Source organism: Balaenoptera acutorostrata, chromosome 6 (genome assembly GCF_949987535.1).
Source record: "Balaenoptera acutorostrata chromosome 6, mBalAcu1.1, whole genome shotgun sequence".
NCBI classification, from domain to species: domain Eukaryota; kingdom Metazoa; phylum Chordata; class Mammalia; order Artiodactyla; family Balaenopteridae; genus Balaenoptera; species Balaenoptera acutorostrata.
Genome location: NC_080069.1, coordinates 120,460,568 through 120,482,340, shown reverse-complemented (window position 1 = coordinate 120,482,340; position 21,773 = coordinate 120,460,568). Strand labels below are relative to the sequence as shown.

Below are 21,773 nucleotides of genomic sequence, written 5' to 3'. Positions count from 1 at the left end.
GGGATTCAAACCTCACCCCAATCCCCCTTACCCTCTCCCTCTCTTTTCCTTTTTCCTTGGCCAGTTTCCTTTCTAACACACCATACACTTATTTATTCTGTGTGTGCTCAGGGCCTGTGTCCTCCTAGCAGAGTGTCAGCCCACGGGGCAGGGTCTGTCTGTTGTCTATTTGTTCCTTTGTGGGGCAAGGTGCCCAAGCAGTGCCTGGCACCTAGTAGGCATTCAATAAATATGTACTGAATGAATGGCTGTCTGATTCTGAAGCCTGGGCTCTGATCTACGACAAACCTTGCCGTCAAAGACGATGGCCAAGAGGAGGCGGGTTATTTGGGGTAATGACCCCAAAACAGGAGGGGAAGGGGTGAGAAGCTCCACTCTGGGGAGACGCACAGCTGGAGGGGAGAGCAGGGAGGGGCAGCGGCGGGGTTCCCTGCCAGGACGGCGAAGCAGCCCTGAGAAAAGCATTTTTCGTCACCACCTCCCCACCCCGCCAGCTCCCGCCCCGGATCGCTTTGTCAGTTCGCATTTCTAAGGCCGCTCCTGGGTTATTTCGGTCGGGAAACCTGATCCTTCTCCGGGTTTATTTTAGCACCTTGGAGAACTCCCAGCGCCGCACCCGATCCCGGGCCGCACCCAGCCTGCTGACGCCGCCTCCGTCCCCGTTCTCCCCGGGCGGCGGGGCGGCGGGGCGCGCGGGGGACCCCGCCGGAGCAGCCTCCGGGGCGCGGCGCCCGCGTCCTCCCGCATCTGCCGCGCGCGGGACCGTGATGGGGGGGCCCGAGGATGCTGGGGGCGGGGCGGCGGCGCGGAGGGGCGGTGCCAGGTGACCGGGGTGGGCGGCGGGAGGGCGGGCACCTGCGCTCACTGCCCCCGCCGCCGGACCCGGGGCGCCGCTGAGCCTCCGCTCCTCGCCTGGGGGGACGGTGGTGCGTTCAAGAGGCCGTCCCGGGAGGAGCAGGCGTTTCTCGCTCAGAACTGTGGCTCCGACGGGGAAGCGGGGCCAGAGGGACCCGTAAGCCAGGCTGGGAGAAGCAACCCCTCCCCGGCCCGTCCTGACCCCGTTTTGGCCCTGGATCTCCATCCCCCAGGCACATTAACGATCCCCTCCAGCCCCAAAATAACATCCAACACACCCGCGTGCACAGACATGCACACTCACACACGCGCCTACATCCCACCCACTCACACCCACGAACGTGCTCACCTACACTCACCATCACACACACATCCATACATCTGCACGGACACACACTCACCCACAGACACACACGCTCACATCCACCCTCACAGACACACATGAACACGCACCAGCGGCCACACTCACACATACACTCGCACAACCAGACCACAAACGTGTCCTTCCGTACTCACACACACTCTCACATACACCCTCACACAAGGCACACACTGCCATACACAATATACACACACTCCCTCATCTATACCCACACCACTTGTGGTCACTCACACCATTACACACCTCATACACACACCCACATGGACACACGTACATACGCCTTCCCAGACACACAGACACACCCCCTAAGCGGTTACACACAACTGCCGCACGTACCCTCACACACAGACACGCACAAACTCACACTGTCACACACACTCACATACACACACATTCACCCACACACTCTAACCGCCTCACACACCATCACACCCCTCACACCCCTGGAACACGCATCCTTCACCCTCCCCTCCCCAAGCTCAGCACTGGACACACACACACACATCAAAACAACTTACTCATATACGTCCTGGTTTATAGCAATCGATACTTTCTCATAACCGTCTTGAGCATGAATTTGTACCCATTTATAATCCATGTTAATTAACATCTCTTCATCATTCTCGGAGTTATCCCTTGGCATCTCTCCGGCCCACGGGGATGTGAGTGCTGAGGGGACCATGCCTCCTATGTGTCCAGGCCCTGGCTGTGTTCCCTCGTGTCTTCTGAGCGGCCAGCCCAGGTGCCCAGTCAATACTGGGGAAGGAATGCACGGGCGTGAGGTGGTGGGGAGGCCAGCTGGTCAGTCCCAAACCTAACACGACCTACAAGAATGTGCTCCTGAGCCTTTGGCTGGAAAGATTTGCGGCCACTCCAGGCACTGGTTTTACGCAGGGCCCCATGCCACAGCTCTGCCCCTCCGTGGAGAGTGAGGTTATCATGGACCTCGGGGCCAGGAGACCTGGAATCTAGTTCCGGAGCCCTCCCTGTATGACCCTGCCGGCCCGTGTTCCCCATCTGTAGGGAGGCTGTGGGATCAGCCCTCTCGGAGATCCCGGATGTGCTAGCTTGGCCAGGCTGAGCCCACTCTCTGCAGAGGTGAGGTGCCTCAGTGGTGCCAGGTGGGCCCTGCAGCCTCCTTGCCTCCTGATGCATCATCCCCTCCAGCCACCTACCTGGCCCTCCAACCCTGCCCGCGCGTCTCCCAGGCGGACATTTCAAGCGCCACCATTGGCTTCCGGCCTGGTCCTAAACAGTTAAGGAGATAACCCTGTCTCCCAGGGCAACAGAATCCCAGCACTTAACATTTCCATCTGCAGAACAAGGGATTTTCCCACCTGAGAAATGCCTTTCCGGTCTCATGATGACTGCACCCTTGGAGGCTGAGAGGTCTTGGAGGACCAGCTGTGGCCCTGAGATCTTGGTCCATGAGGGAGAAGGTGCTTTAGGACTGTCTCCGTTGGCCATACGAGTGAGGTCCCTACAACTGCAGGGAATGCTGGTGAGAGCGCCTGTTCTATCAAATCCTCCGGCCTCCAGGTCTCAGAGCCGGGGGGCGGGTTCCATCCACACCTCCCTCTTCACCAGGCCCCAGTATCCTCACCTGTGGAATGGGATGGTAACGGGACTGGCTTACTGGGTCACTGTGTGGTCACGAAGGTGATGCATGCAAAGGCCCTGGCTACAGTGATGCTCAGTGAGGAGGTCCTGCATCCGGCTCCTTCTGCTGACCTGGGAGGACTCTGGACTCACTGGGGCTGCGTGTTAAAACCCAGCTGGGTGAGGTCAGGTTGTTTCTTCCTCTGGTTTGCTGTGTGGCTTTGGGTTTTCACGGCCTTTCCGGGCCAACATGCTGGGAACTGAGGGACCTTGTCTTCCCACTGACAGCACTTGGCGCTCCCAAGTTGCCACACTGGGGGGTTCACCCTCCCCGAGGAGGGGTGGCGGCTGTGCCTCCAGAGCCCTGCTCTTTCCCATTCACTGGTGACATCAAGGCAGAGGAGGCTGGGGAGACTGAGGTCTGAGGGAGGGGGAGAGGTTTGGAGGGCCGTGCGAGTGTCCCCGTGGTGTTGGGCACGTCGCAAACAGATGTCCCCTTCCTTGGTTCTGCAGACGCCAGCGCTTCCCTCTCGTGTGGATGTATCACGGGCCTTCACATATGCTGAGACAGCCGTGGGTCTGTGCCCAACACCCACAGACTCCAGAAAATGCTGAGCAGGAGGAAGGGCTGCAGGAGGGCTGGAGGGGCTGAGAGCTGGGGGAGCAGCTGGAACCTTGGAGGGCCAGTGGGGAGCCGGGACAGGGGATGCTGGCGTGGGCCAAGCCCTTTCAGACCCTCCATCCGTCAGGGCTGGCCGCGGGGGGTCCCGTCCTCAGCTCAGAGCCTGGCAAAAAGATGCTGCCTGGGCCCTCCCTCTGCAGGACTGGCCCTCGAACTAGCCCAAGACAAAGTACTGCACAGGAGGTGACGTAGCAGAGGATGCAGCTCTGGGGCCGAGGGACAAGGGTTTTCTATTTTGCTCACCCCATGGGCACCCAAGCAGTCTTCTGGTGGGACTTACCGGACACAGGGCTTTCTAACGTCACTTCCATCCGGCTCGGAGGGGCTGGCCCCCAGGCAAGGGCGGCGTGCCTGGAGGAGGAAATAAGTGGGCTTTGAACTTGGCCAGATCTGAGCGTGCATCCAGACTCCGGAAAGCCACTGTCACATGACCCCTGGGTCTCTCTGTCTGTCCAGCCCTCCTCCTGGGGTCAAGGAGGATAGCGGAGACAATACTCACTCAGCAGTACAGACCACACAGTGGGTGCTTTACCATCATCATCACAAACCCAGGCTGACCAAGCCCAGGGCTGCAGGGTGTAACCTCACTTCCAACAGGCATCAAGGACTCCAGGAAATCCTCTCCGGCCTGGCCGCTTAGTGAGCAGGTTAGGGCTCTGGCCTCTGTTCTCGTCACGTCAGATGAGCAAGAAGTGCAGCTCAGCACATGTTCACAGAGCACTCATGTCCTTGTGGCCAGGACAGTGTCCCTGCCCTCAGGGGGCACCCCAGCCAGTGGGGTCTTCTCTGTTCCAGGCACTGGGGGTGATGGTGTGGGCAGATGAGATGGACACCCCCAAAGTTATTAGCATAATAATTATGTGAAGGCTGAAGTGCGTCAAAGAAGGGCAGAATGCTTTGTGGAGGCCGTGAGTTCACAGCAGGGAGAGGACGCTGTGGGTTAGAGGCCAGGGAAAGCTTCTTCCTGGAAATGGAAATTTACATGGGGTCCTTCGGAGACCCATGCTGTTCCTGTCTTCTGGCTGTAAGCAGACCATGAGGCCACCCCGCCTTGGTCTCAGTCAGCAGGACTAGGAATAAACTACTTACCAGCTGACCTGGAAAGGGATGACCCCTCATTAGGCTGAGGGCCCATGGCAGTAAGCAGGGCGAGGGTAGGGGTGCAGCTGGCCAAGAGGCAGTGGCCACCTCAACAGGCCACTTCCTGCCTGGGGCCTGAACTGGTGCTGGTATAGATGGATCATTTGGCTGGCTGATCACCCCTCAAAGAAAACACCTCAAAGTGGCCAGAACCCTCTGCTCCTCCAATCCCTGCCCTCACTGCCACTCAAGATGCTCTGGTTTGGGAGTGGCGGGGGGTAGTTACCAGGTGTGGGTGGGGCTACTGGTTTGAAGATGCTTAGAGAGGTGAACAGCGATTCCCCCTCCCCTCCGCCATCCAGGGTCAAACCCCTTTGAACCTCTGTACTCAGATCTCTGGGGTCTCAGCTGGGATACCCGCCTGGGGGAGGCCTTGGGCAGGTCTTGGGAATCTCCCAGCTTTGGAGTCCTGCTCTGTGAAATACACACCATAGGCCTCCTACCCAGGGGTGGTTGATGGTGGATGAAGTGATCAAGCTTGTACAGTGCTTATCACAGTTGGGGCCCGACGGGCCTGACCACCTGTCAGGGTGCCCAGAAGTCCAGCACAGAGCAAGAAACACGGGGACCTTTTTCCTAGAACTTCTCTCCCCACTCCCAAACTTCCCAGGCTTGGAGCCTCCCAGAGCCCTGCACTGTTTCCACCCAGCCAGGCCAGGAATGCCAGGGCAACGGCAACCCTTTCCCTCCTGCCCTGAGTCCCGGAAAGCCCGCTGAGTTCAAAGGGCACGAGGAGCAGCCCACCTGGACCCGAGACAGAAGCCGAACTACACTACCCAGAATTCCCGCGGCTAGCCGAAAAGGAAATGTCGTTTCTGCGAGGATAGGCTCAGCTCCCCCCCGCAGCGAGAGAGAGAGAGACAGGGAGAGAGAGACAGGGAGCGAGAGGGGGAAGAGGGGGAGAGGATTACCAAGGGGAGGCGGGCTGTGTGCGGGGAGCGAGGGTGGAGCGCAGGGCGGGCGGCGAGGAGGAGGCGGCGCCCGCCCGCCGCCGCCGCCGCCGCCGCCGCCGCCGCCGCCGCCTGCGGACCTGCATCCCCGCGGGGTAGGCGAGCGGGCGGCGGTCTTTGCGTGCGCTGCGCTCCGGCCGGCGGCTGCGGGCGGACACGGGGCCAGGCCGGCGCAGGGGCTGAGTTTCTGCAAAGTTTGACCTGGTTGCCTTTCCGATGCTGCACCAGAGCGAGGCAACGCGGGGCGCGCCAGGCGGCTGCGGCGCGGCGGCGGGGCTGAGCGGCTACAGCACGCTCACAATGATCATAAAATAAAGCAGGCGCGCGGGGTGGGGGCGAGAGAGCCCCGAGCCTCACCCCTCCGCCCCCGGCCACCCCCCAGCAGCCCCGAGCTAGGAGGACGTGGGGGCCGGGGGCGCCCACGCCGGCCCCAGACCCCAGTAGAGCTAAAGGACACTGCTTGGGGAAGGGGGGGGCGCCCCGAGGACGTGCCCGCGGCGGGTTCAGGGCGTCCGGAGGGCGGCAGCCCGGGCACGCGGAGGGGGCCGAGGGGCAGGTGAGTCGGCGGCGCCCGGGTGGGGGTGTGCGCGCCAAAGTTCCCGGCAGCGGCGAGCGCGCCGGACGCGCGGGGATCGGGGGCCGCTTGGGGCTGGTGAGGGGGGCACAGAGGCGCCGGACGCGGCGGGGCTGGAGCATTGCGCCCTCCGGGAGTCGGGAGACCCCGGCCCGGGAAGGGGCGTGCGCCCGATCAGACCGGCCTGCGGGGTGGCACTGCGCCCCCCGGGGGCCGAAGGGACCCGTTCGGGGAAGGGGCGCCGGCGGCGAGGCGGTGGGGACAGTGCCAGGACCCGAAAGTTCACGAGGCCCACTGCAGTGCCAGCCAGTCGCCCCCCGCCCCACCCCGCCTCCGGGCCGGGAGGGGTCAGCGGAGATGTCACCGGCGGCGATTATTCGCTGGTGCGCGCGGTCTTGCGGCCGCCACTGACGGGGCGGGCGTGGGGGGGGGCCGCCGCCTCCGGGCAGACCTCACAGAGCTGCGCCGTCAGCTCCGCAGCCCGCGCCCCGCGCACACGCGTCGCCGCCCCGCGCGCCCCCCGCAGCAAAGTTCGGCTCAACTTTGAGGCGGGCCTTGACGCCCTGTGCCTTCCACCTCCCACCAGGTCCTCGGCGGCCGCGGCGAACCAGGCGGCGGCCCGAGCGCAGCCCTGGGGCTCCGCACGGCGGCGGGCGGCGACAGCGACAGCGGCGAGGGGACGCGGCGTGCCCGCGAGTGGGCGCCGACGGGGACCCGCGCCGCGCTCCTCGGGGGCCCCGCGGGAGCCGGGCGCTCGCCTCCTGGAAGCCACTGAGGGCGCCCGGACCTCGGCGGACTGAACAGAAACTGCTCTTCCATTGATTCGGCCAGGCTGGGCGAGCGGCCGGGTGCGTGTGCCCCGAGCGCGTGCGGAAGGCAGAAGGGCAGGAAGTCGGTCTTCTGCAGCGAGGGTGGCGGCACCGCGCAGGCGACGGAGCCTTCCTTATTTATGTGCCTGCCGGCATTTGCCTTCTTCGCCCCAAGACTTCAGGGAGCGTCTCTGAGCTGCGTTCCCCGCGTGTGAGGCACAGAAGGAAGGGCTGGATGTCTGAACAACATGATTATCCATTAACCTCCAAACTTTTCTTTTTTTAACCCAAAGAATATCGGTGATTTTTGTCCACTGCTAGCAGAAGAAGAGAGAACCCAGGGCCCTTGAAATGCAGCAAAATCCTTATTTATAATCAGGCCCGAGGTAGTGATATGCAAACCCCCTCTACTCAGTGAATTTTCTATCCTATGGATATCAGTCTTGAGATTTGAGACTGGAGAGCTGTACTGTCTGCAGTGGGTCCGGCAGCCTCCATCCTTTCAATGCCCGGTTTTCTCTGGGACTGCTGGCCTTCCCTGGAGATCAGAGCCGTACTGTGTGCCATGGGCTGTATTCAGAGCATCGGGGGCAAAGCCAGAGTCTTCCGGGAAGGCATCACGGTGATCGACGTCAAGGCCTCTATCGATCCCATCCCCACCAGCATCGATGAGTCCTCCAGCGTGGTGCTCCGCTACCGGACACCCCACTTCCGTGCCTCGGCCCAGGTGGTCATGCCGCCCATCCCCAAGAAGGAGACCTGGATAGTTGGCTGGATTCAGGCGTGCAGCCACATGGAGTTCTACAACCAGTATGGGGAGCAGGGCATGTGAGTACTGCTCAGGAGCAAGCTCCGGGGCGCCCCTGGGATGGGGGAGCTTGGGGCTCTGGGGGGTGAGCTCGGGGGGGTTAGAGAGGGGTCTCACCAGGGCCAGAGGGAAGTGTTAGGCAGACATGGAAGTGGCCTCTGATTCCTCCTTGGCCAGGTGACCTAGAGGGCTTGCCGGTTGATTCAGATTGGGGTCACGGCTCTAGGACCTTCCCTTCCACTGTCCCTGGCCCCCTGCGGTTCCCGTACCCCTCCCTGCAAGATGCCCAGAAAGCAGAGGGACGTTCCACCAGGTGCCTCTTTGGCAAAGCACGCATGCTGTCCCGGGTCACTAGAGAGGCTGCGGCTTGGCCTGGCTCAGGCCTCCACCAGCACACGTGGCAGGTACTGAGGGAAGGAGAGCCGGGCCTCTGCAGTCTCCAGATTTAGGGTGCAGGGCTTTGTGTCGGACCTGAACTCGTCCCCTGGTGTTTGCAGAGGCACATCAGGACCTGGGGGAACACTGCTCTGTTCCGGGCGGAGTTTTGTTTGAGAGGGTTGTAGAAACCCGGTGTGCTTTTCAGCGCAGCGTTTCCTCTCTCCGCAGCAGAAGGCCACTTTATGTGCACAGCCAGCGTCTGTGTCCAGAAGGCTCCAGTGGGCCCCTAAGAGCTGAGAGGAGCCCTCAGACCTCTTCTGTCCAGCCCGGTCCCCAGAATGTCCCCAGGACAATGTAGCTCTCGGTGTGGCACCCTGAGACCCTGGCATGTTCTCTGATCCTAGAGGTGGTCATCCTGAGTGTGGCAAGAGCAGCTGTAGACAGAGGGGGAAGTGACTTAACTTGAAGGGCCGCCTAAGACAGGGTGGTGACAATAGCTGTTTCTGAGCACGAGGACGCTTCTGAGAGCACCAGGCAGGCCCCGAGGGCAGCCCCCCAACTTGACCCCTGTGACTCCCACGGCTGGCCATGGACACTCGCCCACAGCCTGTCTCTCGGGGTCTCTACCCTGTGCTGCATCCCTCCCCAGTCCCGCAAGGGAGGAATGGAGTCGACTTTCCTCAGGACTTGGAACTCTTCACTGATTTAAGAATATCCTGGGCCACCTGAAATTAGAGAGGGTGGGGAGGGGACACCAAACCTTGTGGCTTCTCCACTTGATGACTGAAGTTGCAAGGGCAACAGGAGGATCATGGAAAAACTTAAAACTAGGTGTAACCATGACCGCGCCAGAGGTGCACATGGCGCATATCTGGACACTCATCGGCTCCCCTCTGGCCACCTGACGTCTACATCCAAGTCTCATTCTCCAGGTGGCTCTTAAACCAGGCTGGGGGCTGACTTTCCATCCCAAGAAGGGAAACATGATTCTTAGTTATTTGGTGCGGACCTTCCGTAAGAAGCCTTAAGCCCCAAACCTCCTCAGGCTTTGCAAGGCATCTGGGGCAACTGGCAAGACACAAAGGTTTTCCTAGGGCTTTTAGGCTCCGCTTGTTTTCTTCCCTAGAAAGGGTAAGGAAGCCAGAGGGTCCTTCTGAACTTGGAAAGATGCAAGCTCCAAGAGGAAGAACGTTGGGGAAAGCTAAAGGGACTGAGTTCTGCAGAGATGGACGTGGCGTGTGGTGGGGAGGGAGCGGGCCTGGCTTGGAGCCTCAGCTTCCCCATCTGTGCACGGGGGTGGGAGGGTGGGGGATGTTTACAGAGTCTTCAAGGCCTTGTGCTCCCTTTGGTGGCTCTGAGTCCGTCCAAGCGCCATGGCTGGAGACAGGCGTGCATCAGGAGACCTGAGGTGACCTTTCTCTGTCTGTGCCAGTCCTTGGTTCCCGGTTAGAGGAACCCAGTGCACATCTAGACTGCAGTCAAGCAGACCTGGGCTTGAGTCCAGGCTCTGCCACTTTCCAGGGTGTGACCTGAGCCACTCTGACCCTCGGTTTCCTCGTCTGCAAATTGGGGCCAGTCATAGTTCTTGCACCAAGGCTTATTGAATTACGGGAGGTGACGTTGGTCAAGCAGCCGGCACTCCGCCAAGCCCACGGTAAACACTTACTGCAAGTGACTGTCGTCCTTAACGGTGTTATTACTGTTCTGATTCTTCTATCGGATGGGAAGTGGGTAATGGGATATGTAACGAGTTGAGAATCAGGGCCGAAACGACAGAATCTGGACAGATGTAAATTACTCTTTGTGTGGAATTTTCTCCCCAGCCCAGGTCTTCCTCTTTCACAGAGGGCCCACTCCCTGACTTTTAAGAATTTAATAGTAGTGTAAGTCATGGATGATTTGAGTTTCCAAGTGGTTGAAGGCCGTTTTCCTTGCGTTCCATGTTTCCTTTTGTTCCCTCCCCTTCTCTGGACACGCCTTCAGCGCAGGGACCCCTGTGTCCCGCATACCTCATTCTTCTGGGTCCACTGGACTCCTGGTTGGGATAGGACCAGCCCTGGAGAAAGGGCAGGGTTCGAGGCTCCCTGGAGGGGCAGGATGCACTGGTCGTTAATGGGCTCAGGCCCCGGGGTCAGAATTACGGCCCAGTACTGGCTCTGGGGCCTCGGCAGGTCACCTCTTGGAGGTTCGCTTTTGCCATCTGTGAACAGGGTAAGAACCCCCCTTAGGCTGCTAGGAGGATTCGGGGAGAGGACAGGTGGAGGTGACCTGTGGCTGAAATGCTGAGTTGGAAACTGCTCGATTGATTATTAATCAACAAAATTATATTAAGAAACGGAATTACCAAATAGCACGGTTCCTCCGGCCCATGGGGAGGCTCTGTATTCAACTGGCGCCCTCCGGAATAAGCCTGGACAGCTGCACCTGCTCGAATGGAAACGGAAGCATTTTGATGTGATGAAAATACCCTTCCCATCTCCCCTACCCCAAACCTCCTGTGGTAACTAAGCTGCTGCATATTTTTAAGACCCGTGATGTGAAAGCAAGTGAGGGGTGGTGAGCGCTGGGATGACCAGCGGCCTCAGGCCGCCCGGAACTGTCCCCTGACTTTGCCGGGACCAGGCTCTCCTGTGCACTGCAGGACGTTGGGCAGCGTCCCTGGTCTCTGCCCACTCAATGCCAGCGGCCTCCCTCCCCCTGTCCTGACAACTGACACTGCCCCATGTCCCCGGGGGGGGTGCGAAGTCACCCCTGGTTGAGAACTACTGGGCTAGACCCAGACAATTTCAAGCCTTAAAACGAAACCCACACGGGTGCTGGGCTTTAATGGCCTGGGGAGGGAACGGCAATGTGGCAAAGGTTAGGTTAGGGCTTCTGTTCTTGCCAAATGGGCTTGTATTAAAAATATTAATTCCAAATACTGAAGCAAAACCCATAATACCCCCAAACATTATCCCTGCTTGAAATTAATCTCTAATCCAGGAGGAGAACCCTTTTGAATGTCGTGGGTTGGAAATATTTGCAGTGGAACAACGCCACATGCTACCCCAGTAATACCCCGACTTACAGATGAGAGCTAGAAGATGGTGAGTTTCTTGTGGCAGCTTGAGAGGATTCTATATGGTTTGGGGTCCAACCCACATAGCTTTCAGAGCCACCCCCCCAGAACACTGTTGGATCCGCCTGCCTCCACCACCCCATCCTCCACAATCCTCAAGCGCCACCTGTCAGCTGGCACAGTCTTCCGAGTGACAAGTCACAGTTTCTCCCCTGTGTGGGAGATGCTTCACATTATCCCTAGTTTGCCCTCCTCTGGAGCCCCCAGAGCATCTGGCCCACGGCCAAGGTCAAGGTTGGCTCTGGCTCAGGGTTCTGCCAAAGGTCAGGCTTGGGGTGAGGGGAGGAGAGCAGTTCAGGAGACGGGGTCTCTCTGGGTTGACAGTGCCACCCGCCTGTGCCCTTGTCCAGCCAGGCGTGGCTGCAGCGCCACCGTCCACGGGTGTGGCGAGCTTGGGCCAGGCTCTCAACCTTACCGAGCCTCACTGTTCCCTTCTATGAAATGGGGAGAATAGTCCCTCATCGCAGGGTTGTTTGAGGGATTAAATGAGATAGTATATGTGGTCGCTATCCATACCGTAACTAGTAATAATTCATCATCAATTACACAGTGCCTGGCAGAGAGTCAGCACGGAGATTGCCGTGTTGGAGTCATTACTGTTCTTTCTTCTCCTGGGTTGGGTTTCACATACCCGCCTACAGTATGAGAATCTCGGGCGACGAGACCTCTGAGGGTCTTTCCAGCCAGAACCTGCAGTGACATCTGCTGTCACAGGATCATGAGGCTGGTGGGAAAGGGCCGAGCAGGGGTGGAGGGGCCTGAGGCCTCTGGCCAGGGGATGCTGGAGCTGGGGTGTTGCTGTGTGACTGCCCCAGCTCCCTGTTCACTCTCTGGTCTCCCAAGGACCCCACGAGGTCCTCATTTTATGATGAGGCCAGGGCCGCTGAGACCTGAGGCCACTTGCCCCAGGAGGCTTGCTCTGCTCCAGTGGTCAGGAGCCGGGTCAGGAGGAATGGCCCTGGTGACCATGTGGCCTCTTCCTGCAGCCTGGGCCTGAGCCGGGGCCCGTGCAGAACAATTGAGGACGATGCTTCCTCTCTGCGAGCGGAAGGCAGCCTCCCCCATCTGCGGGGCCCTGGCGGAGGCAGGAGAGGGAAGTTCTCGTTTCCAGGCTTTGGGGTGGGAGGAAGTTTGGGGGGACGGCCTGGCCCCAAAAGAACTCCCCATGGACCGGCCCCGGCCAAGCGATCGCACCCACCCTCACCTTCTGAGGGCTGAAGACAAAAGCTGGCAGCTCCCAGAGACATGTGAGAAGCCTCCGACAGCACAGTGATCAGGGAAACTGCAAATGAAATACGGAGATGCTTTTTGTTTTTGCTGATCGGATCTGGGTAAAAATGAAAAAGATCAGTAATGCCTGCTGTGGGGCGGGGGCGGGGAGCAGACAGCCTCCCGTGCTGTTCCTGGGGGTACAATTTAGGCAGCTTCTGGAAGGTGAGCTTGGCTTTGTCCACTACAATGTCAAGCACACACGCCCTTCAACTCTCTTGTCCTACTTTTAGAGTCTGTCTTAGAGAAACTGAGCCCCTGGCCTGGTGCCTGGAGTATGGCAGGCACACACAGAAATCTCCTGAGCAAGTGAATTAACGAATACGTGAATGCAGGAAGCAGGGCAGAAGGACGTATGTGTGGGGACAGAGACTCCAGCCCTGTCCATCACTGAAAAGAGCCATGAACACCCGAAGTGTCCATCAGTAGGCGGTGAAACTATGGTCTGTCTCCAGGGCAGAACAGGATGAGGCTCTTACACATGGGGAGGAGGAGCTAGAGTTTCTATAACATATTATCATCGTTGCATTAAAAGAAGTTGTAAAATATGTAGGGTACGAATCCATCTTTGTTAAAAGCGCTAAAAACGGGAACATTTACTGTGTGTATGTGCAGGGAGGTTGCTCTAGAAGGATGTTTATCAGGGTGTAATGTGGTGAGTAACCTCAGTGAGGGAGGCGGAAGCACGGAAGACAGGACTTTCGTTTCTCACTTTTTGTACTTCTCGATCTCTTGCTTTTTTTTTTTTTAAAAAAAACAAAAACACAGCTTTTATAACTAAAAACGAAAATGCTGTTGGCCCTTTCCCCCTCGTGTTAGGCCCTGGGAGTGTGGCCTGGGCGAAGAAGGGTAAGGTGGGAAGAAAAAGTGGTGTTTGTTGTTTGGGGGAACCCCAGGGGCAGGCAGGGAGGGGACACCTCCAGCTCCTCTCCCAGGAAAGGGGGGCCTGGTGACCTGTCTGGTGGGAAGGGGCCAGCCCAGTGGGCGGCCGCCCAGGGCAGGAGTCAGGAAACCAGGGTCCCAGTCTGGTTTGGAAGGGGGCTCTTGGGCCTCATTTCTCGTAAAATTGCAAAAATTTTACAAAATTGGAACTTTTTGCAAATTGTAAAAAATCAGTAAGCTCTGTAAAATTGGGGACCAGGTGAGAAAATCCCTAAGCGCCCATCTGGCCCCCATGAGGGCACCGAAACCAGCGCCGGGCAGAAGAACCTTGTGCCCTGGGCAGCCCTCTTGCCCTCAAGCCCCAAGTCGCCATCTGTAAATGTGTTTCTTAGAGTGCCCAACGGTGCCACTTGTGGGACGTGAAATAATATTTAGGAGAACTCGTTTCAGCTTAAGTGTGATTGTAATTTAAAGCCACATATTTGTTCTAATGTGTATTCGAAAATATATATATATACCCAATATATCCGACCTGTTATTTCAAAGGTGTTCCATAGGAAAAGCTAAATTTAGTTGAGTTTTTTTAAAAAGTGATTAATTTCAAGGAAAAAAATTAAGTGAATAATAGCACAGGAGATATGTAAACAGGACCAAAATGAGGAAAGAGATGTGAAGTTTGGGAGCTCTGCTCTGAGACCAGGTGCTCTGTTGTCCGGAACTCAAAATGCAGTCAGAGGGCTGGGAGAGGCGAGGGCCCACGGGGGCACAAGGGTCCACCCGTGCCTAGGAGAGAGCCCAGGCCCAGGCTCGCCACCCTGCCTGGCACAAAGCAGCTGGGAAAGGCGGGCTCCCAGGGCCACAGGAGGGGCAAGTCCCACCCATCCCCTTAGGGCCACACCTCTGGCCTCTGGGCATCCCTGGTTTCCTTCACCCTCTACAAGAGGCCTTCGAGCCGGGCCAGCTTCTGGCTGGTGGCTGGGCCTGGAGCCTCAGGGTGTCCCTCCCCAGCCCCCATGGGTGCCCTTCAGCACAGCCTCTACCCCTTCTCTGGCCTCCAGGGAAGGCCTTTTGTAAGCCCTCAGACATACACTCTAGGTCATGTTGCTCAGAGCCGTGTGTGTGTGTGTGTGTGTGTGTGTGTGTGTGTGTATTTCAGGTGAGGGTGTGTTGGAAGCCAGATGGGTAAGAACCTGTATGTGTGTGTCTGCGTTTATGTGTGTGCATATGTGTGTGTGTGTGCGTGTGCATACGCGTGTATGCGTGTGTGTGCTGGGTGAGGGGCCGTTGGAGGCCATGGGTAAGAGCTCGCTCAGGCTGTGGGTCCTGCCTGGTGGCTTCCCGGTTCTGTGACCCTGGGTCAGGCCTCTGATGTCCCCAGGTCTCCTCTACAAAACACCCTCAGTTGCAGCCCTGGGGTAACCGAGGAGAAGCCTGCGTGGATGTATGTACGCAGGGCTCCCAGCATGTCTGATGCGCTCAGGAAATGTGATCGCTGTCACCAGTGTTGCAGCAGGGACGACCTGTGCTGGGCGTGGCTGTCCCAGCCGCAGCTGCTCCAGGTGAGAAAGTACACAAGCAGAGGCAGCTTTGGGCGCCCTAAACTCATCACTGGGACCCGTTTGTGGGGCTCAGGCCCTGAAGGGGAGACGGGGCAGGCTGCCCACCGCCACTGATCCAGGCCACCTGCCTCTATTGTGTCTGACTCTAGGCCGGGCACCAGGGTGGATTCTGGAGGCCTGGCCCCTGCTTCTCAGCCCCTGTGGTCTGTCTGGGAGTGAGGTCGTCAACAAAGGGTGGCATGATTATTAAATCACCCCCGTGCGTGTCCCAGGAAGCAGCAGGACAAAGATCGAATATGGGGACACCAGGCCTCGTGCGAAGGGTCCGGGTGAGCTTCCCTGGGGGCTCCAGAGATGAGCCGTGGGTACCACTGGCTAGGACAGGAGGGGGGTGGGGGACGCTGCTCGTGGCCAAAGACGCTGAGTCGGGAGGGCACAGCCCATTAGAGGGATGGCTGGTGGGTCTGGCGCCTGGAGAGGGTGGGCGTGTGTGTGTGTGTGTGTGTGTATGTGTGTGTGTGTTTGCGCGCGAGACCCTTGGCTTCATCTGCATCTGGCTTTCAGGGCCTTGGGGAGTCATGGCAGGCTTAATAGGGTTGGAGGGAGGAACAGTGCCATCAGGTTTGTGTTTTTAAAGATCACTCAGGCTTCAGGGAGGAGAGCATGGCAGGCGGCAAGAGGAGGCTGGGAGAGGTGAGGGGTCGTGGCCAGGGCGAAGGCAGAGGAGAAGGGGGGGCAGTCTGGAGGCGAGAGGGAGTCAGGGATGGTGCTGGGCGCCCAGAGGGTGCAGGCCCCGCCGGCATCACTGATGACCAGGTCAGCAGCTCTGCCTGTCCCTTTCACAGCATCGTGGCCAGCGTCAATGGCAGGCCCCTGCAAACATCTGTTGAGTGCATGGTGGATGGGGCTGCAGAAGGAAAGGGTACTGAGGGGCGCTGGAGTCTGTTTCAGATGTGCTGCAAGGGGCCCAGAAAGCCTGGACTTGCCTGCTGCCCTCTGGGATGAGGGTGGGAGTGTGACGGGGCCCACGGAAGCAGGCCAGTTTCCCGGGCGTGGGGACTGCACCGTCCCACTGGGCCCCGTGCTCAGAAGGGCCCCTTGCGTGGTTCCGTGCTCTGCTGTCACCACGTTGCAATTCTTTATATTTGAACAAGGGGCCTCCTATTTTCAATTCACCCCCTGGTCCCACAAATTCTGTAGCCAGTGTTGCCCTGAAGACCAGCACAGGCCAGCGAGCAAAGGGGGAGGACACGGGGGAGACCAGGGCCTCCTACTGGCCTGTAGGAGGCCTGGCACGACCTGCCCTGAGGTCTGGAGAGAAGGTGCTGGGGCAGAAATGGGCGTTTGCTCGTGTTCACAAAATGCCCCTCCTCCACCTAAATCTGCCGGTTGAGCATCAGTGTGCCGGGCACGGAGCTGGGAGCCTTGCCTACACCTTTCGTTGGCATGTGCACCTGGATTGTCCCTGCTGTGCAAACAAGAAGGCTCAGGGTGTGCAGGACCAGGGTCCAAACTCACCCCTCCACCTAGGAGGTGGAAAACTGAGGGTCTGCCTTGAAGCCCAAGGTCATTCCAGAACAAACAGGAAGTCTTAGAGGCAGGAACTCTATGGAATCATTCCTTTCAGAGCATGGATAATCTGAAAACATAAATGAGGTCAGAAGGCTTCAGGTCACATCAGGGCTGGCAAATCCATTAGTGTTAGAGGCAAGCCTCGCTCCAATGGTCTCCGGAAGTTTCCACGTATTGCTGTTTACTGTGTACCAGGTAGTATATATTGACGCATTTAATCATCTCAAAAACCTTGAAGGTGGGTGCGGTTATCCACAGTGAACCAATGTGGAGCTCAGAGATTTGTGACTAGTAGCCGGGGGGAGACTGGACCCGGGCTGGTCCACGTCCCTCAGAAGCTGTGCCCTTAACCATGTTCCCTCCACCACCTCGACGGGGAGACTGGACCACGGGGCCCAGAGCCAGCCCAGCTGGCTTGTGATGATTTGAAAACAGACGCCCTTGGCCCTGGTTCTGAGTAATACCCCACATGAGACACGGCTGTCTGCCAGCTCATGGGGACCGTCACCCGTCTGTGACTGAGCCAGCGCCTGGGCATTTGGGGGTTGGGAGGCGGAAAAGGAAACCTGAAGCTGGGGGTCAGAGGCTGAGAGAGAGAGGCCATTCTGGTGGCGACCCCGCGTCCCACAACAAGCCAGCTCTTAGGAAGTGAAAGAGGGCAAAGGCAAGAGAAAAGGTCTTTTGGCAAGATGGCTTTCTGCCTTAAAAAAAAAAAAACAACACAACACTTTTACAAGCAAGTGTAACCACTGTGAGAAGACAGAGTGGGTGCCTTCCACCACAGGAGGCTGGGCACGGGTGGGACACAGGCTTCTGAGAAATTCGGGACAGGGACCCTGACCCCCTTCTCTGGTCCATGGCGGCCACCCCCGGGGGCAGCCGAATCTGCAGGCTCCCGACTGTGACCTCCTCCTTGGTGTTTGATGAGCTCAGGGCCCCGGGCAGGAGATGGCCTACTAGGCAGGTGTTACCCTAATTTGTGAGCTTTTTAATGAAATAAACAGAAAAATTAGCACAATCACATCCCTGATCATCCCTCCTGTAGTGGCCCCAAATTTGCTAACTGCTAACATTAAACGATGCATTTCAGTAGGGGAATGCATTTTTTACATTGTGATAAGATATACATAAAATTTACCATCTTAACCATTTTTAAATTTGGTAGCATTAAGTACATCCACGTTGTTGTGTGTCTATTTCCAGAACATTTTCATCTTCCCCAACTGAAACTCCGCACTCGTGAAACACTGACTCCCCCGTTCCCCTCTCCCAGCCCCAGGCAACCGCCATTCTACTTTCTGTCTCTATGAATTTGACTCTTCTAGGAACCTCATATATGTGGAATCATACAGTATTTGTCCTTTTGTGTCTGACTTATTTCACTTTGCATAATGTCTTCAAGGTTCATCCATGTTGTAGCAGGTGTCAGGATTTCCTTTTTAAGCATGAATAATATTCCATTGCGTGGCTAGACCACTTGATCCATCATCCGTTGACGGACACTTCAGTTGTTTCCACCTTTTGGCTATTGTGAGTAATGCTGCTATGAACAGGAATGCATTTTGTAAAGTAGTATATTCTGGAGAGCACCGCTGGTGTACACAGGTATGCGGAATTCTGGGGGCAAAGTGTCCTGAGCTTTGGTATGGCAGGTGCCCAGGCCTGATTGCTTAGCTAAATCAACTTGGGAAAAAGACGCCCCCCTCCAGCTGCCGTTACTTTATCTGTCTGGTGGGGTGGATGTGATTGCTGATGAGTTTCTAAGGGGTGGGCTCCCCAGACGCTGCTGTGCCCCCAGCCATGTGTCCTCAGAGCAACTTAGGACAGTCCTCTTCTGTCAGAGACTTATTATTATAGTAGCAATAGTGACAGCAGGGCCTCCCTGGTGGCGCAGTCGTTAAGAATCCGCCTGCCAATGCAGGGGACACGGGTTCGAGCCCTGGTCCAGGAAGATCCCACATGCCGCGGAGCAACTAAGCCTGTGCGCCACAACTACTGAGCCTGCGCTCTAGAGCCTGTGAGCCACAACTACTGAGCCCGTGCGCCTAGAGCCCGTGCTCCGCAACAAGAGAAGCCACCACAATGAGAAGCCCATGCGCCGCAACTAGAGAAAGCCCGTGCGCAGCAATGAAGACCCAATGCAGCCAAAAATAAATAAATTAAAAAAATAATTAAAAAAAAAGAAGTTTAAAAAAAAAAAAAAAGTGACAGCAATGGTACTAGCAGGCACCAATCACTGGCATTTGTCTTATGCCCTGCCCTGGGCTGGCATGTTCCTGCCTGTGTCTTCCATGACCCCAGGTGGGATGTGGGTGATGAGTCTGGGGTCCAGGGAGGGCTGGGATTTTGCCCAGGGTCTCACACCAGTGAGAGGGTGGCTGAGACTTTCGGCAAGGCCAGTAGGTTTCCTGAGTCCGAGCTCTGAACAGCCCGGCTTCCTGCTTCCTCCCCAGGAAGGCTGAGCCCCCTGCAAGCAAGTCGGGCTGACCAAGTGCTGCTGGTTCTCAGACTGGCCGAAAGCTGCAAGTGCAGGTTCCCCGGCAGCTGCAGCAAGTCCAGGAGGCACTGATTGTAAAGCTGGCCCCGAGGCTGGGACCGAGAGCAGAGTTTTGAGACTGGCTGGTTAGGTTTTCTTGGTTCTACTGCTCCAAAGACAGGGGCCAACCAGGTGGGAGCCATTCTGGCTGAGCTGTGCTTCCTATTCTAGGCGGGCATGAGCAGAAACAAGGCGGGGGGAGGGTGGGCGGTGGGGAGAAGAGGGCACCGCCCATGGTGTTGGCCTTGCTGGGCGGAGGGCCAGGGAGCCCAGGCCCACGCGTGGTGGAGGAGATGTGGAGGGGAGGGGCCAGAGCCTTGGCGAGGGCCCTGAGCGCTGGTTCCCATGCCCCTGGCCACCAAAGCTCGGGGGCAGGCGGGCGTTTGACCCCGGTCACACGCTGGTCAATGAGGGGCTCAAATCACTCCTAGATGTGCCGACCCCACGGCCACTGGGGTCCCCTAAAGCAAGAGAAAGGAACTCCCTGCCACCTGCACTCCTACCCAGGCCGCCCTGACACACTGTATGGCCAGGAGAGTAGCCCCACCCCAGCCTCTCGGGGCTGGTGGCCTCCGCCCTAACCAAGGCCACAGGGTTGCATGTGGCCGTCCCACCAGCCGCTGGGACATGGGACGGGGGGGCACAGCGCAGGTCAGGGCCCCCCATTACTGTGTGCTGCCCCCAGGCCCCTCCCTTGAGGGCAGGGGCAGCTAGGGCTTCCCAAAGCCCAGCCAGAATCCAGCCCTGTCTACAGTGGTTTCTGGGGGAGACCAATTTGAGATGATGCAAGAGAACAGGATGTGGCTTTTGAGGGGGCCATGCCTCGGGGAGCCCCAGCTCCCCGACATGATGTTGGGTGTCTGTTTACTGTCTGGCCCCCTGGGGAGGTAAGCCCCAGGGACAAGGGGATGCAGACGAGCCTGTGTGTGGCTGGCTGAGTAAACTGGCCTTCCCATCCTCAGGTCCAGCTGGGAGCTCCCAGACCTCCAGGACGGCAAGATTGAGGCCATCAGCGACTCGGATGGGGTGAACTACCCCTGGTACGGCAACACCACGGAGACCTGCACCATTGTGGGCCCCACCAAGAGAGACTCCAAGTTCATCATCAGCATGAATGACAACTTTTACCCCAGCGTCACGTGGGCCGTGCCCGTCAGTGAGAGCAATGTGGCCAAGCTGACCAACATCTACCGGGACCAGAGCTTCATCACGTGGCTGGTAGCCACCAACACCTCGACCAACGACATGATCATTTTGCAGACACTGCACTGGCGCATGCAGCTCAGCATCGAGGTGAACCCCAGCCGGCCCCTGGGCCAGCGCGCCCGGCTGCGGGAGCCCATCGCCCAGGACCAGCCCAAAATCCTGAGCAAGAATGAGCCCATCCCGCCCAGCGCCCTGGTCAAGCCCAATGCCAACGACGCTCAGGTCCTCATGTGGCGGCCCAAGTACGGGCAGGCGCTGGTGGTGATCCCGCCCAAGCACCGGTGACAGCCAGGGCGCCCGCGAGGTGACACCCAAGTAACAACACCACGCAAACAACCCGCACGGACTCTGCAGTCGTTCAGCAAAATACAACCTTTCTACCTTCTCCAGCGGGCGGATCTCACTGTGCGAACGCCCGCGGATGGCCCCCCGCCCTCCTGGGACCTGCTTCCCTGGGGGAGGGGGGAGACCCAGGCGGGACCGACCACTCCACGTGCGCCCTCAGTGTCACCTTGGGTCTCCTTTCCTCTCCTCGCAATTTCCGTCATTCACATGCAACAGACTCCCTGAAACAACTGCTTTTTCCGTTCCTTTTTTTTTTTTTTTTTTTAACGCCTCTTTACGAGGCTCAGGGGTGGGACGAGGTGCAGCTGGTGATGAGCCTGGTGACACGGCACCGGGGCTGATCTGCGGCGGCCCCTCCCAGGGCAGCTCCCCCTCGTCCTCCGTCACGCGGCCTTATGTAGACTTGCTTTGCCAAACTTTTGCCTTAAGCTGATTTTAAAGGAAAAAACCGGAAACAAAGAGAGCAGGATGTCTTTTCTGCTGGACTTTGCATCTTCCGCCAGAGGTGAGGGAGGAGGGGGTTGGGCTACAGATTTAGATCTAAAACCGGCTGCTCATTCTTCCGTTTTAGCTGAGCCGAAACCACAGGCAGATTCTGCCCCCAAAGTCCCTTCTCTCCACCCCAGGTGGAACCCTTACCCTACTCCGTGCCTGCAGAGACAAGCTGTGAGCTCGGGCTCAGGGTAGATCTGCCGGGGGCTTCTCTCTCCTCTCTCCTCTGCAGCCAGAACTTGCCTTGGGTGGGCCTAGGAGGAGAGAGGGAGGGTCCCGTGAGTTATAGGTTGAGCCCAGGGAATTCCCACCGTCTCGGTCCTCAGCGCCCATCGCCAGCTGGCTCTGTCGGCACATCTCAGTGGGCAGCTTTTCTGTTTCCGTGCACACTGTCCCAAACGCCTGGAGGGCCAGCCACCTTACCCAGCTGTAGTTCAAAGTTAAGAAGGCCTGCCCTTGCCGCCCAGCACCTTCTCGGGGACGCCCCTCCCAGGGTCTCTGGGGGGGCGCCAACAGACAGGCTCCAAGCACCGCGGTGCTGCAGGTGAGGGCACCCACAGATGGGCATGCCTGGACCTGGTAAGGCTGGGGAGGCGGGAGGCAAGAGGCAGAACCCC

General features: G+C 58.2%; 1 protein-coding gene and 1 long non-coding RNA gene across 3 annotated transcripts; one reads left to right on the top strand and one right to left on the bottom strand.

Moving 5' to 3' along the window:
* Window positions 1-3,780: 3,780 nt before the first annotated feature.
* LOC102997486 (uncharacterized) lies at window positions 3,781-12,578 on the bottom strand. The gene is made up of 3 exons (XR_452190.2): window positions 12,500-12,578; window positions 10,522-10,601; window positions 3,781-3,869 (listed from the first exon to the last, which is right to left on the bottom strand). It is a non-coding gene; the product is annotated as an uncharacterized LOC102997486 (long non-coding RNA).
* FAM78A (family with sequence similarity 78 member A) lies at window positions 5,683-20,938 on the top strand. 2 transcript variants are annotated; one of them, XM_057549377.1, is made up of 3 exons: window positions 5,683-6,164; window positions 6,769-7,819; window positions 20,076-20,938. In XM_057549377.1, exons 2-3 carry the CDS (start codon window positions 7,497-7,499, stop codon window positions 20,602-20,604), a joined length of 852 nt encoding a protein of 283 aa, XP_057405360.1. In that variant the 5' UTR covers window positions 5,683-6,164; window positions 6,769-7,496; the 3' UTR covers window positions 20,605-20,938. The 2 variants fall into 2 exon arrangements, with proteins under 2 accessions (XP_057405360.1, XP_057405361.1); XM_057549378.1 differs by lacking the exons at window positions 5,683-6,164; window positions 6,769-7,819 and adding an exon at window positions 19,007-19,245.
* Window positions 20,939-21,773: the final 835 nt, after the last annotated feature.